Source organism: Mobula hypostoma, chromosome 13, assembly GCF_963921235.1.
Source record: "Mobula hypostoma chromosome 13, sMobHyp1.1, whole genome shotgun sequence".
Classification (NCBI taxonomy): domain Eukaryota; kingdom Metazoa; phylum Chordata; class Chondrichthyes; order Myliobatiformes; family Myliobatidae; genus Mobula; species Mobula hypostoma.
Window position 1 is genome coordinate 25,092,822 of NC_086109.1, and position 16,908 is coordinate 25,109,729.

At 41.6% G+C, this 16,908-nt stretch overlaps 1 protein-coding gene across 6 annotated transcripts in view; it reads left to right on the forward strand.

Moving 5' to 3' along the window:
• The window catches only part of slc16a4 (solute carrier family 16 member 4), a 100,577-nt gene that overhangs the window by 27,726 nt on the left and 55,943 nt on the right, over positions 1 to 16,908 (forward strand). For all 6 annotated transcript variants that reach the window (XM_063065472.1, XM_063065469.1, XM_063065470.1 and 3 more), the window contains 2 exons: positions 6,574 to 6,726; positions 8,841 to 8,991. In XM_063065472.1, the coding sequence (XP_062921542.1) occupies positions 8,887 to 8,991 (105 nt within the window). In that variant the 5' untranslated portion in view covers positions 6,574 to 6,726; positions 8,841 to 8,886. The remainder of the gene's footprint in view (positions 1 to 6,573; positions 6,727 to 8,840; positions 8,992 to 16,908) is intronic.

Below are 16,908 nucleotides of genomic sequence, written 5' to 3' on the forward strand. Positions count from 1 at the left end.
ATATGGAGCTGACTGATGGAGGAGATGCTGAAGAAGCGGATGCCAACAATGACAAAGGCAATGGAGTGATAGGATTGATTATCACAATCATAATACATAACACGTCTCTTGTGACTCTGACAAGGACCGTTTCAGTAATCAGATGTAGAATGCAAACATGAGTTTGCTGCAAAGGTGCGCACAGATTTTGGAAGTGTGCTTCAAGACAGCACACTTCAGGCCTTGGAGACAAATGGGTATTGGTAAATTGTAAGTAGTAACTGGTCAAGGAATCACTTTTCGTTTATTTGCGGAGAGATATTGTCCTGATAGATGTAATTGGAAGAGGAAACGAAAAAGACAGTTAGTCCATAGTATGGTAGTAAAGAGATTTCAGAAGCAGCAAATAGGATTCATAAATTGAAAGTACGGGTGGAAAAGTGTGAATTCTTGTCTAGAACAAGGAGGAACTCCAGTGGAAGTATACCCAAAAGACTACAGAGTGGAAGCATCTAAACACTTTGAGAAGAATAGAATATAAAACCAAGAACATCATGTTCAGGTTTTATAAGGCTTTGGACAGGCCACGTGTGGAGAATTGTGAGTAGCTTTAGACTTAAGGAAGGATATGCTGCCATTGGAGAAGGTCCAGAGGAAGTTTATGCTAATGACCCTGGGGATGAAAAGGGTTAACATTTGAGAAGCATTTGCTGGCTCTCAGTATGTACTCTCTGGAGTTGAGAATGATGCAGGGAGGGGATCTCATTGAAACCTACAGAGAATTTTAAAGAATTGAACGAAGAGAAAGTGGAAAGGATACTTCCAGTAGTGGGAGAGTCTAGAACCAGAAGGTGTAGCTTCAGAATAAGAACACGTCCCTTTGAAACAAAAATGAGGAGGAATTTCTTTAGCTTGAGTGTGGTGAATCACTGGAATTCATTGCCACAGGCGCCTGTTGAGGCCAAGATGTTGGGTATATTTAAAGAAAGTTTGATTGGTTCTTGCTTAGAAAGGATTGGTGGAGGGGCAGGTAGTATTGAGGAAACAGGTAGGCTGCTGAAGGACTTAGATAGATTGGAAGAATGGGCAAGAAAGTGGTAAATGAAATAGACATCTGTTAGTCTCGTGAGACCATGGATTTGCGCCTTGGAAGGTTTCCAGGGTGCAGGCCTGGGCAAGGTTGTATGGAAGACCGGCAGTCTCCCCTCTCCACGCCACCGATGTTGTCCAAGGGAAGGGCATTAGGACCCGTACAGCTTGGCACCTGTGTTGTCGCAAAGCAATGTGTGGTTAAGTGCCTTGCTCAAGAACGCAACATGCTGCCTCAGCCAAGGTTCGAATTAGTGACCTTCAGATCACTAGACCGACGCCTTAACCACTTGACCACACATTGGCCACAATGTTGGAAAATGCATGGTCATGCACTTTGTAGAAGCAATGAATGTGCAGACTATTTTCTAAATGGGGAGAAAAATGAAAAATCTGAGATGTAAAGGGACTTGGGTGTTGTTGTGCAGAACACCCTAAAGGTTAATTTGCAACTAGAGTCGGTGGTGAGGAAGGTAAATGCAATGCTAGCATTCATTTCAAGAGGTCTAGGATACAAGAGTAGGGATGTGATGCTAGGGCTTTATAAGGCACTGGTAAGGCCTCGCCTTGAGTATTGTGAACAGTTCTGGACTCATCATCTAAGAAAAAATGTGCTGGCATTGGAGAGGGTTCAGAAGAGGTTCACAAGGATGATTCTGGGAAAGAAAGGGTTATCATATGAGGAATGTTTGATAGCTCTGGGTCTGTGCTTGCTGGAATTTAGAAGGATGCAGGGTAGGGGCTGGGATCTCATTGAAAACTTTCGAATGTTGCAAGGCTTGAACAGTGTGGATGCGGAAAGGATGTTAGCTACGGTGTGGGAGTCTAGGACAAGAGGGCCCAGCCTCAGGATAGAGGAGTGTTCATTTAAAACAGAGATGTGGAGAAATTTCTTTAGCCAGAAGGTGGTGAAGTTGTGGAATTTATTACCACAGGCAGCTGTGGAGGCCAGGTTGTTGGCTGTATTTAAGGCAGAGCTTCATAGGTTCTTGATTGGATGCAGCATCAAAAGTTATGGGGAGAAGGCCAGAGAGTGGGGCTGAGGAGGGGAAAAAAAGGATCAGCCATGATTGAATGGCAGAGCAGACTCGATGGGTCAAATGGCCTAATTCTACTCTAATGTCTTATTATTCAAAAAGAACATCAACAATTCATCCCTGAAAAAACATGTCATCCAACTATTGACTCAGCCACATACATTCTTCTCTCTGGAAATTGAAGTTGTTGTAAATCTGGATACAGCAGCATCTATCAAACCAGTCAATGGAAGGCACAGGCTGCACATTCATACTCTTCTTGGAAGAGATAGTTATAGAATCATAGAGAAGTAGAGAACAAGAAGGCTCTTTGGTCTGTCTAGTCAATACCAAAACAATTAAAACTGCCTGCTCCCATCAAACTGCACCGGGATCATAGCCCTACGTACCCCTACTATAAATGTACCAATCCAAACGTCTCTTAAACATTGAAATCAAGCTTGCCTGCACCACTCTCACGACCTTCTGGGTGAAGAGGATTCCCCTCATGTTCCTCTTAAACTTTTCATCTTTCATCTTAACCCATGACCTCCAGTTGTAGCCCCACCCAAACTCAGTGGAAAAAGCCTGCTTGCATTTATCCTATCTACACCCCTCATAATTTTGTATACCTTTATCAAATTTCCTCTCAATCTTCTATGTTGTAAGGAATAAAGTCCTAACCTATTCAATCTTTTAATATAATACAGGTCCTCCAACCTACTTGTAAATTTACACCTTACTCTTTCAACCTTATTTACATGTTTCCTGTAGACAGGTGACCAAAACTGCACACAGCACTCCAAATTAGGACTTAGCAATGTCTTCTACAACTTCAACAAAACATTCCATCTCCTGTACCCAACACATTGATTTATGAAGACCAATGTGCCAAATGACTTCTTTATGACCCTATCTACCTGTGACATCACTTTCAATGAATTATGCACCTGTATTCCCAGATGCCTTTGTTCTACCACACTCCTAATGCCCTCTCGTTCACTGTGTAAGACCTACATAACAATACACTGGGAGATCCTGCTTTCTCTGGCGGACAACTATCCTTGTAAGTGGAACAAGTGCTACACATGCCCTTACACTTCCTCCCTCACCACCATTCAGGGCCCCAGGTAGTCCCTCCAGGTGAGGTGACACTTCACCTGTGAGTTGGCTGGGGTGATATACTGTGTCCGGTGCTCCCAATACGGCCTTCTAGATATTGGCGAGACCCAACGCAGGCTGGTAGACCGCTTCGCTGAACACCTACGCTCTGTCTGCCAGAGAAAGCAGGATCTCCCACTCGCCACACATTTTAATTCCACATCCCAATCCCATTCTGATATGTCTATCCACGGCCTTCTCTACTGTCAAGATGAAGCCACACTCAGGTTGGAGGAACAACACCTTATATTCTGTCTGTGTAGCCTCCAACCTGATGGTATGAACATTGACTTCTCAAACTTCCGCTAATGCCCCACCTCCCCTTCTTACCCCATCCCTTATGTATTTATTTATTTATTTTCTTTCCCCTTTTTTTCTCTCTTTTTTCTCCCTCTGTCCCTCTCACTATAACTCCTTGGCCATCCTCTGGGCTTTTTCCCCCTCCCCCTTACTTTCTCCCTAGGCCTCCTGTCCCATGATCCTCTCCCTTCTCCAGCCTCGTATCCCTTTTGCCAATCAACTTTCCAGCTCTTGGCTCCATCCCTCCCCCTCCTGTCTTCTTCTATCAATTCGGATCTCCCCCTCCGCCTCCCACTTTCAAATCTCTGACTATCTCTTCTTTCAGTTAGTCCTGTACCTCTTCCTATAGATGCTACCTAGCCTGCTGCGTTCACCAGCATTTTTTGAGAAGGTGATGGATATGGCTTAGCCCATCACAGGTAAAGCACCCCAACCCCAATCATTGAGCACACCTAGATGAAACATTGTTGCAGTAAGGCAATATCCATCATCAGGGACCCCCACCATCCAGGTCACGTTCTCTTCTCAATGCTGCTATCAGGAAGAAGGTACAGGAACCCCAGGACTCACTGCACCAGTTTCAAGAACAGTTATTACCCCTTAGCCATCAGGCTCTTAAACAATGGGGATAACATCACTCAACTTCACTTGCCCCACCATTGAAATGTTCCCACAACCTATGGACTTAGCTTCAAGGATTCTTCATCTCACATTCTTGATACCTATTGCTTATTTATTTGTCATTATTATTTCCTTCTTTTCCTATTTGCACAGTTTGTTCACTGGTTGGATACCCAAGTTGGAGCACCTTTCATTGATTCAGTTATGGTTATTATTATATTATAGACTTATTGAGTATGCCAGCAAGAAAATGGATCTCAAGATTGTATATGTATGTACTTTGATAATAATTTTACTTTGAACTTTGAAATGTGATTTAAGTGATTTTGACTGTAGAAGGATTGTTGGTATCAGAAAGATTGTTGGTGTCAGACTGGGTGGTCTGAGTATATCAAAAACTGTTGATCGCCTGGAATTTTCATGCATAACAGTCTCTAATGTTTACAGAGAATGGTGCAAAAGACAAAAACATCCAGCACAGTAGTTCTGCGGGCAAAAACGCCTTGTTAAAGAGAGAGGTCAGAGGAGAATGGCCACACTGGTTCAAGCTGACAGGAAGGCGACCGTAACTGAAATACTCATGTGTCATAACAGTGGTGTGCAGAAGAGCATCTCTGAACATGCAACAAATCGAACCTTGAAGTCATGTGCTGCAGCAGCAGAAGACTACGAATATACACTCAGTGGCCGCTTTATTATGTGCAGGAGATACCTCATGAAGTGTCTATTGAGTGTATATCATTCATTGTCCTCTTCCTATACCCTTTCAGGTTTATAAGATAGAAATGATGTAAACATTCACAATTTACTTATCTCCTTTCTTACCAGTCTCCCACACCACAGCATTACCCTTGTATGTTTTCTCTCATTTAATTTATTCATTAATATAGCCTTGCCAGGCAAGTGTAGGAAGATAATAATGATGATGAAGATGGATCATCATTTGATTTCATAGTCCGACAGACAGTTCAGAAACTGATCCTGTATGCAATATAGGAGAGAGTACAGAGGTGGGATCCATGAGGTAAGACACCGGGTGCATGTAATTAAGGTAAAGCATAAGGATAATGCAATTGCAGCCTTGTGGAAGATTGAGATTGTACATAAGTTCTTCCACAAATGACCCAGATGACATGTTCAGGGCAGTTTTCAGAAGGTTGAAAAATGAAAGATTTGCCAAGTCTGCTGCAAAGGTTTGATTCAATATTATGCAAAAATCCAATACTAACTTGCCGCAAGAATTTAACGCATACTTTGAAGCCTAAGTTTATAAGCACACTTCATTTACGTGAGATAAACCCAAACACACTTCTCTAACCACAATTCCCAGGTGCCCAGAATCAGTGGAAGCCCAGACACTAATCAGAGTCTGTTTGTTTACACCTTTACCAACATAGCACCTTGCACGCATGTTCATTGTCGATCTAGGGGCTCTTATAAAAACCTATTCAAAGAGGCCGTCTGTTTCCTATTGTGAATAATTGTCCAATAAGATATATTCTTGGAAAAGCCCTTCTTAGGACTCTGCTTGCATAACAATTACACTGGAAATATTTGACTCTAAGTCAGAAGTTTGGCAACAACAGATTAATTGCCTGCACATGTTGTTTGGCAGTATCAGTAAAGTCTTAGACCATAATGAGACAATTGCCCTCAGAAAGCTGTAGTATGGATATTTCATTTTTGAAAAGATTCTCTGAACTATCTACAATGCCTTTGGTCATGATTTTTATGTTTTAATGCTTCTGCTGAAAGAACAGCTTTAAAAAACAGGGATATAACAGCAGAGGAGTGGAAATAATTGGACTGCTCTTTCAATGCCTCAACATCTACCATGTGGGTTGAATTGGTGTTGGTATTGCAATATGTGAATGATGCAATATCGAGGCTTCCTTTTGGTCAGTTTTATTATGAATTGGCAAAATCACATCGTAAAATGCTCTCAATATATTAATAATTAATATACATGACCTCAGGATAGCCCGTGTAATATTTGCCCCATTGCTCAGGAGTTTTAGTGTTATACTGTGGTGCAGCTGGTGGAGCCTTACAGCTGCAGTGACCTAGGGTCAATCCTGACCTGTTCATGCACAGCTTGCACATTCTCCCTATGATCACATGGGCTTCAGATTCCTCCCATATCTCAACAACATGCAGATCAGTAGGTTAATTAGCCAATTTCAATTGCAAGCTAGTATATAGATGTGTGGTGGAATTTGGGGGCTGTAGAGGAGAATACCTGAATGAATTAAATGCTGCTAGTGTAAATGTGTGATTGGCAATTGGTGTTGCTGTTATATGACTCTATGTCTACTTTATAGGGAAGATAAAATATTGTTTCTATCAAATCTCAGGAGCTGGTATCAGTTCCAAAACACTAAAACAATTTGTATTCCCTCTATTGCAGGTGTGAGGGGTCTGGAAATGGGATGTCTCACCTCTCCTAAAGTCTGACAAAGTGTTTCATCTGAACAATGAAAAAATAATGAGTAGAAGGGCAACAAAGCGAACCATTTTAACTGAACGGCAAACATACCAAGACTTGACAGGAGTGCAGCAGGTAAGTGGATATCTAAAGTTTTGTGCCACTTACAGCCAGCGAAGTAAAGCCCAACAGTAGGATAATGGTTCTAACCTATGTGAAATTCCAACTTGGCCAAGGGATTTGGAGAGCACCTTCCAGTGAGATTTCATCTTTTAACTGAGTGAATTCTTCTAAGCTCAGAAATTTTGTAAGTGACTGAAAAGGAAAGCTGATCTGCTACAAAAGGTTAAATTTATACTATTACCCATCTGAAGCATCTGAACCTGGATTCTTTCACCCAGACACTAGCAGACAAGCCAAATACTTCCAGGATCTTCTGTTTTAATTTCAACTTTATGAGGTTTCAGACTCATTACAGTTGCCACTAGAAATGTTCTCCCTATGGCCAACCAGCTTGTTGGTAATATCAATATACATAAAGGAACATAAACTGCATTCCTGTAGACATCTATTAACACACTAATGTACCCTGTTAGAGAGGAGCACTGGCTCAGGTTAACCTGACTATTGCCATTGATTGAAGCGGAGTGTCAGACTTTAAAATTTATATGATTGTCTATGCCTTTATTCCTTCTATCAAAGTTCATGACCATATACTTTTCTAAACTGTATTCCATCTGCCACTTCTTTGCCCATTCTCCTAATCTGTTCAAGCTCTCCAAGAGACTGCCTATCTCCTGAACACTACTTGCCCCTCCACCTATCTTTGTATCATCTGCAAACTTGGTCACAAACCCACCATTTCCATCATCCAGATCATTAAAGTATAATGAGAAAAGTCGAGGACCCAACCCTGCAGAACACTACTGGTCACTGGCAGCCAACCAGAAAAGATCCCGAGTATTCCTAGCCTCTTGCCAGTCAGCTAAACTTCTATCCATACTAATATCTTTTCTATTATACCATGGGTTCTAATTTTGATGAGCAGCCTCATGTATGGCACCTTTTCAAAGGCCTTCTGAAAATCCAAGTAAACAATATCCAGTTGATTCTCAAAGACTTCTAACAGATTTGTCAGGCAAGATTTCCCCTTAAGGAAACCATGCTGATTTTGGTCTATTTTGTTATATACCTCCAAGTACCCCCAAACCTCATCCTTCAGAATAAGAGTGGAGTTACATTTGCCATTTTCCAGTCCTCTAGAACCATTCCAGTATTTAATGATTCTTGAAAGGTCACCACAAATTCTTCAGCTACTCCCTTTCTGAACTCTGGGGTGTAGTCCATCTGTCCAGGTGACTTATCTACCTTTAGACCTTTCAGCTGCGCAAGCACCTCCTTCTTACTAATAGCGACTACACTCACTTCTGCCCCCTGACTCATTCGAATTTCTGGCATGCTGCTGATGTCTTCCACAAAGACTGACACAAAGCACTTATTCAGTTTGTCTGCTATTTCTTTGTACTCCATTGCTACCTCTCCAGTATCATTTTTCAGCATTTCGATGTTCACTGTTGCCTCTCTTTTACTCTTTACATGCTGTATCTGAAAAAAAACTTTTAGTATCATCTTTTATATTAGTGGCTGGTTTACCTTTATGTTTCATCTTTTCACTCCTTATTGCTTTTTAGTTGGCTTCTGCTGGTTTGTAAAGTTTTTCGATCCTCCTGCTTCCCACTAACTTTTGCAATATTGTATGCCCTCTGTTTTGCTTTTCACCTGTCCTTGACTCCCCTTGTCAATCACAGTTCCCTCAGCCTCCCTTTAGAATGCTTGCTCTTCCTTGATTTCAAAGGTTCAAAGGTTCAGTTATTATCAAAGCATATATCCATATACAACTCTGAAATTTGTCTTCTTCAGATAGCCACATAACAAAGAACATGAAAGTCGTTCAGAGAGAAACATCAAACACACACACACACACACACACACACACACACACACACACACACACACAAGAATGGCATCCTGATCATTAACCTCCAAAACAGAACAGGAACATCGATTCATCCCCCCCCACCCAAAAAAGAACAACCCCTCCCCAGCACAAAAAACTAACAGAACATCAACCCTAAATACCCTCCACTCACACAACAAGATGGAAAAGGAACATGATTCCTTTCATTCAAGGATCAATCATTTTGTTCTGTTTTCCATAGAATCAGAAGACCTTTGTTAATTAATTGCAGGAGTACAGAAAAGCTGGAGATTGTTTTGAGTATCTGTCAAAAGAAGATGGAAGAGGTGAGGGAGGTGAAGTACCGGAGTCAGAAGGTGAAAGGATACGTGAACCCACCAGATGGAGGCTGGGGCTGGATGATTGTCGTCCATTTCTTTCTGGTAAGAAAGCAAGTTTCAACTGCTCCTTCATGGGGCAATTATTTTGCTTTTTAGGATGAGATGAGATAACTTCAGGGCAGATTTATTCTTCTGCCACAGAGAGCTAGCCTCAAATTCCTTGTGGGTCAATGGAATTGGAAATATCTTCCTCACGGTTGTTCCAGCAGCCTTAGCATTTTCAGATTGTTGCTTCATTGACACGCGCATAAGGCTGAGAGATGTCAACTTCGTGTGAGAAATACGAATATTCATTTGTATGCTGGTTCTGAGATTGAATTCAAGGAGATATTCTGGAGTTGCAATCTTGCTACGCCCTGCCTGAATAAGTTAATACTCATTCTAGTCACCCAGAAATAATACTTAACTGCACAGTGGAGAGTATCCTGACTAGTTGCTTCATAGCCTGGTATGGAAATGTCAATGTCCAAGAATGGAAAAGCCTACAAAAAGTAATGGACACAGGCCAGCCCATCACAGGAAAAGCCTTCCCCACCATTGAGCACATCTGCAAGGTGTACTGCCACAAGAAATCAGCATCAATCATCAAGGACCCATGCTCCCCCCACCACCCCATCCAGCCCATTCTCTCCTCCTGCTGCTGTTCCCTCTGCTCAAAGGAGGTACAGGAGCCTTGGGTCCCACACCACCAGGTTCAGGAACTGTTATTACCCTCCAAGTACAATTTAATTATTATTCAACCATACATAAATACCTAAGAATACAGCCAAACAAAGCCTTTCCTCGAGGGCCAAGGTGCAAAACACAGTACCAACAGTCATACACAGCACAAGACACATATAGCAATATAAGATAGCAGTAATCATACAGTCACACAAAAAATATAATATAGCCCAAGTCTCTGAGTGATATGTCCTGCAGATGATGTCAGCAAGAATGATTATCAGCAATAACAAACCCCCAGCAGTCAGCAAATGAACACGTATACGCACGGAATCTATCTTGTCTTCCACCGAGTGAACACTGGAGGGCAGCACCAGTGGTGGGGGCCTGTCCCCAGTCCAGCATGGACACTGTAACTCCTCTCCTGGCCGGCTATGACAGGCCGGCCTGTGGCATGAGGCCTATTCCACGCTACAACCGAGGCCACGCAGCTCCACAGCCATTGGTCTCCGTGCTTAAAATAAAGAAAATAAAAGAAAAAGGGGAAAAAAAAGTCAGGCTCCTGAACCAGCATGGATAAATGCACGTACCTCACATTGAACTGATTCAACAACCTATGGAATCACTTTCAATTACTCTACAACTTACTGTTATTTATTTATTTATTTATTTATTTATTTTTCTCAGTTCAATCTAGCGATGGACACCCATTTTTTAATTGCTAAGAATGTTTGGACTATTCTAGTGTTGTTTAGTATTGTGGATCTCTGGAGATTTACATCAATATTGTTGTGTAGGCCTAATTGTTTAATCATATTGTGTTGTGACTTCTAATCTGTCTAAGTCCTTATGCAGCCTCACTGCTTCCTCAACACTACCTGCCCCCACCTATCTTTATATTGCCCTCAAACTTGGCCAAAAAGTCATCACTTCCATCATCCAAATCACTGACATATAATGCAACAAGAAGCAGTCCCAACACCAACTCCCGTGGAACACTACTAGTCACGAGTATCCAGTCAGAATAGCCCCCTTTATTCCCACACTTTGCCTCCTGCCAATCAGTCAATGCTCTATCCATGCTATTATCTTTCCTGTAATACCATGGCTCTTATCTTGCTAAGTAGTCTCAAGTGTGTGGCACTTTGTCAAAGACCTTCTGAAAATCCAAGAACACTTCATCCACAGATCCTCCTTTATGTCTCCTGCTTGTTAATTCCTCAAGGAATTCCAACAGATTTGTCAAGCAGGATTTTCCCATAAAAAAACCATGCTGACTTTGGCCTGTTTTACCATGTGCCTCCAAGTACACCAGAACCTCATCCTTAACAATCGACTCCAACATCTTCCCAACCATTGAGGTTGGATAACTAGCCCATAATTTCCTTTCTTCTGCCTCCCTCCCTTCTGGATGAGTGGAGTGACATTTGCAATTTTCCAGTCCTCCAGAGCCATTCCAGAATCTAGTGATTCTTTAAAGATCATTACTACTACTCCCAGAATCTCTTCAACTACCTCTTCCAGAATCCTGGGGTGGAGTCCATGTGGTCCAGATTATTTATTAACTTTAAGAATTTTCAGCTTCCCAAGCATCTTCTCCCTAGAACTAGCAACTGCATTCACTTCTACCCTGTAACACTCTCAAAATTCCAGCATACTGCAAGTGTATTCCATAGTGAGGACTGATGCACAATATTTATTAAACTTGACCGTCATTTCCTTGTTCCCCATTGCTACCTCTCCAGCCTCTTTTTCAGTTGTCCACTATCTACTCTCGCCTCTCTTTTCCTCCTTATATATCTGAGAAAACTTTTGCTATCCTCTTTGATATTATTGGCTAGCTTACTTTCATATTTCATCTTTTCCCCTTATGGCTTTCTTACTTGCCCTTTGTTTGTTTTTAAAAGCTTCCCAATTCTTGAGCTTCTGATTAATTTCTGTCCTATTATATGCCCTCTCTGTTGTTTTTATGTTGACTTTGGCTTCTGTTGTAAGCCACGGTTGTGGCATCCCAGCTTTGAAATATTTCTTCCTCTTTGGGATGTCTCTATACTGTGCATTCTGAATTGCTCCCGGAAACACCAACCATTGCTGCTCTGCCATCATCCCTGTTAGCGTCCCTTTCCATTCAGCTTTGGCCATCTTCTCTCTCATGCCTCTGTATTTTGTTTTACTCCACTGTAATACAGACACATTTGACTTAAGTTTCTCTTTCTCAAATTGTGGAAGCAATTCAATCATAGTATGATGACTGTCTCCTAAAGGTTTCTTTATCTTAAGCTCCCTAATCAAATCCAGTTCATTACATAATACCTAATCCAGAATAGTTGATCCCCTAGTGCAGTGGTCCCCAACCTCCGGGCCGCGGACCGATACCGGGCCGCGAAGCATGCAGGGGTGCAGTGGCCCAGAGGCTGGGGACCACTGCCCTAGTGGGCTCATGCACAAGCTACTCTTTAAAAAAAAAAACATCTTGTAGGCGTTCTATAAACTCACTCTCTTGGGATCCAAAATCAGTACCAACCTGATTTTCCTAATTTACCTTCATGTTGAAGTTCCCCATGACTATTGTATCATTGCCCTTTTAACATGCATTTTCTATCTCACACTGTAATTTACAGCCCACATTCTGTCAATTGTTTGGAGGTTTATATACAACTACCATCAGGTTTTTTTTTATCCTTTCAGTTTCTTAACTCTATCCACAAGGATTCTACATTTTCTGATCCTATGTTGCATCTTTCTAAGGATTTGATTTGATTTTTCTCCAACAGATCCACACCACCCCCTTTGCTTTCCAGTCTGTCCTTTCTATACAATTTGTATCCTTGGATGTTAAGCCCCCATCTATAATCATCTTTCAGCTACAACTCAGTGATGCCCACAACATCATGCCTGCCTACTGCACGTATACTGCAGTAGTATTTGCCACCCTTTTTGATTTTGTTCCCCTGTAACACTGCAAATCATCACACTGACTGCAATTTTGCCCATAATCTGCCTGTCCTTCCTGCCAGTCTCACTAAACACTGCCTCTGCTTGTATACCAACTGCCCCAGTTTCAGCCCTGTCACTCATTTTCCTATCCCCCTGCCATATTAGTTTAAACCCCCCACGAATGTTCAAGCAAACTGGCTCACGAGGATTTTGTACAGATCATACCTTCCCTAGAAGAGATCCCAATGATCCAAAAATCGGAAAAACTGCCCCCTGTGCCAGTTCCTCTGTTCTGCATTCATCTGCCAAATTATCCCATTCTTTCCCTCACTGGCACATGGCACAGGCAGCAATCCAAAGATTACTGCTCTGGAGGTCCTGCTTGTCAGCTTTCTACCTAACTCCCTAAATTCTTTCTTCAGGATCTCCTCCATTTTCCTACCAATGTCATAGGTGCCAAGATGAACCAAGACTTCTGGCTGCTCACCCTTCCCATGGAGGGTTAGGATTTTCCATTGATTAAATTTTTCTTCTGTAGTGATAATTACCTCATTTTTCTGGGTTGTGCTTTCATTTATGTTCAGTGTGTATCTATCAGGACTGCATATGCTCATGTGAAGTGCTGGATCCTGTTTTTGGTGATAAAAGTATATTCTTAGAAGTTTTATCTGACGTTACATAATTTTTAATATCTGTTATTCCTCTTCCTCCTTCTGTCCTAGGTAGCGTTAATCTAAGTGCGTTCAAGTGCACATAGTGTTTTCTAAAATTTGTCATTACAGTTATTAACTTTTTTTGTAAATTTTCCAGACAGCCAAGGTATTATGCCAAAGGAATACATTAATATGAGCACAGCAAAAGTGTTTATTGCTTTGTTATATTTTTATTATTGAGCTCTGTTTGGCAGATTTTCTTTAGCCTTAAAGTAGATTGTCAAACTTTTTCCCTTTATTGCACTATGATCTATTTTCTTTGCTTGTTGATATCCCAAGTATTTATATGTTTCATATCCATACATCTGTTGTATTGTAACCTGCTGCTCTGTTTTGTATTTGACTAGCTCTATTGCACATTTCTTTATTCTGCACATACAAGCATCTAGTCCAAAGCTCATGTTTATATCTTTAGAAAATAGTTCTACTACTTGAATCAATTGATTTAGTTTTACTGATGAAGGAGTGTGTAATTTCAAATTGCCCACGTGTGGAAGGTGTATCAAGGTATGACTTGTTTGGTTTTCTGTCACTTGATACCAAATTTTTGTGCCTTTCAGTAAATTAGAAAGCGAGTTTGAAGCTAAACAAAACCATAAAGGGGTTAGAGCATCATCCTGGAAAAAACCTTGGTTTATTTTGATAATGCTGGTTGTTCTGTTTTGATTTTTAATAGATAGGGTGATTATAGTATGCCAATTCTTCATCAGATGTTGCAGGAATTTCAAAAGTATTGGGACGAGTTTATATATATATATATATATATATTAAGAGCTTCTATTAACCATGAGTGTGGACAGAGTCAAATGCTTTTTGGTAATCAATATTACAAGATGAATTATTGTTATAATAAGACTATGAGATAAGGAGGCAATTTAAACCATCGAGTCTTCTCTGCCATTTCACCATTGCTGATCCAGTTCCCTCTCAGCCCCAGTCTCCTGCCTTCTCCCTTCATGCCCTGACTAATCAAGAATCCATCAAATGCTGCCTTAAATACATCCAAGGACTTGGCCTCCACAGCTGCTTGGCAATGAATTCCACAGATTCACCACTCTCTGGCTTAAGAAACTCCTCCTCATCTCCATTCTAAATGGATGTCCCTCTATTCTGACGCTGTGTCCTCTGGTCTTAGATTCTCCTATTACTTGTATATGCACAGTTAGACTTCTTTTGCACTCTATAACATGTGACTGAACTTTGAAATTCAAGGACAGTTACTAGAGGAGAATGCCACAGGCAGCCATAAATCTTCCTCTTTCTAAAGTTACCTGTGCATTTTACTCTGACTAAGTTTGGTTACCCTTTTAAAATCAAAATACAGATGAAGTTTTAGCATGTGTGATTACTGACTTTCAACTGACTTTAGAAAGAACTCATGCTTTCAAGGAGCACGAGTTCAGAAAACCTCAGCACACAAACAATTCATGATATGTTGAAGTAGACCATTAATTTAAAGTGGGTTGGAAATTGTCCAGCATTTATGATGTGTTCATGATTGCTGAGAAGCTCTGCCATTGATCCCCCTGAATATCGCAGGCTTATGGTTGGTGGGAATTATGACCATGCACTATTTGTTCATTTTAATAAGTAGAAGAGGCTATAGCAATCAGATTCTCCAGTACGAAGCATAAAATCTTCCTTAGTTAAAACCTATGAATAATTTATATTCATAAATAAGTGAAAGAATCTTGGCAACAAGGCACAAGAAAGTTATGTCCTTGAATCCTGAAATTTCCTCAGAAATATTGTGGTAACAGCGCTACATCAGCTCCAGTGACCTGAGTTCCATGCTAACCTCCAGTGCTGTCTGTTTGGCATTTGTATTTTCTCCTTGTAACTGTGTGAATTTTCTTCAGGTGCTCCAGCTTCCTCTCACAGTTCAATGATGCGTGAGTTGGTAGTTTAATCGGCACTGTAAATTATCCATATTATGTGGGTAGGTGGGAGATTCCGGGGGGAATTGCTGGCAATGAGGGCAGAATTTTTAAAAAAGATTTATATAAAAGGCTACTTAATGACAGTGCAGGCTCAGTGAGACAAAGGGTCTCGTTTCATGCCATGTGACTCCACGAATATACAAACTGAGTGGGTACTAGTGAGAAAGGGTAAAGTATTAAGGTTTAAAAGTAACTTCTTCCAGACAGAATATGATGTAACACTCACAACACGCTGGAGGAACTCAGCAGGTCGGGCAGCATCCGTGGAAACGATCAGTCAACGTTTCGGGCCAGATCCCTTCGTCAGGACTGAAGGGGGAAGGGGCAGAGGCCCTATAAAGAAGGTGGGGGGAGGGTGGGAAGGAGAAGGCTGGTAGGTTCCAGGTGAAAAACCAGTAAGGGGAAAGATAAAGGGGTGGGGGAGGGGAAGTGTGATGTGCTAACCATTTTCTCAAAGCTCAAGTTAAACAATTCCTCCTTAGAAAAAACTATCACCCCTCTCCTACCATATTCTGCCCTTTACCCCTTTTGATTTTAGGATGTTCTCTCTGGACTTTTAGTTTGGCATCAGCAAATGTGCAAACCTGAACTGCAAATGACTTGACTTGGAGACACAACAGGCTACAGATGCAGGAACCCTTTGACTTGATTATCTTTCCTGGTAATATGAAGAGAAATGTTCATTTCAGGTGTTTCTAGATCATCGGTTAGCTTGAACTGGAACATTGCTTTGAGAGGTTGGTCATGTGGTCATGGCTAAAATCAACCTCCTTCAACCCACTACCTCCCTGGACCCACTACAATTTGCCTATTGCCACAATAGGCCTACGGCAGACACAAGCTCATTGCCACTGTACGCGACAATACAAATACCTATATCGGGATCCCATTTATTGACTACAGCTCAGCACTTAACCCCATTTACTACTATTTAACACCATGACTACAGATCTGATTCAAAAGCTACAGAACCTGGGCCTCTGTACCTCCCTCTGCAACTGGATCCTCGACTTCCTAACCAGAAGACTATAATCTATGAGATTTGGGATAAACATCTCCACCTCGTTGACAATGAACACTGGTGCACCTCTGAAGCACCTTCAGTAATTCCAAAAGACTTAAATTGGGTAAAATACTGAAAGGCTTTTATTCGCTGTACAATACGACCTCCATGCTGAGTGTCTGCCCCCAGACTGAGGGGGAGGGGTAAGGCGGAATCACCTTTATTCAGGAATGTGTGGGAGGAGCCACAGGGACAGTCAGCAGAGGGGCATGTCCAGACAGTTAACCCAGTTACAATATATATATGGTTTACCACAACCTCAGGGACATTTGCTTGGCCCACGGCCCTACTCCCTCTACACATGGCTGTGTGGCTAGGCACAACTAAAATGCCATCTATAAATTTGCTAATGAACCAACCATTGTTGGCAGAATCTCAGATGGTGACTGAAGGGTGTACAGGAGCGAGATCTATCAGCTAGTTGACTGGTGTCGTAGCAACAACTTTGCACTCAACATCAGTAAGACTAAAGAACTGATTGTGGACGTCAGAAAGGGTAAGTCGAGGGAGCACCCAGCAGTCCTCATAGAGGGATCTGCAGTGGAGAGACTGAGCAATTCCAAGTTACTGGGTGTCAGTTTCTCTGAAGATCTAGCCTGGATACAGCTATAAATAAGGCAAGACACCGGCTATATTTCATTAG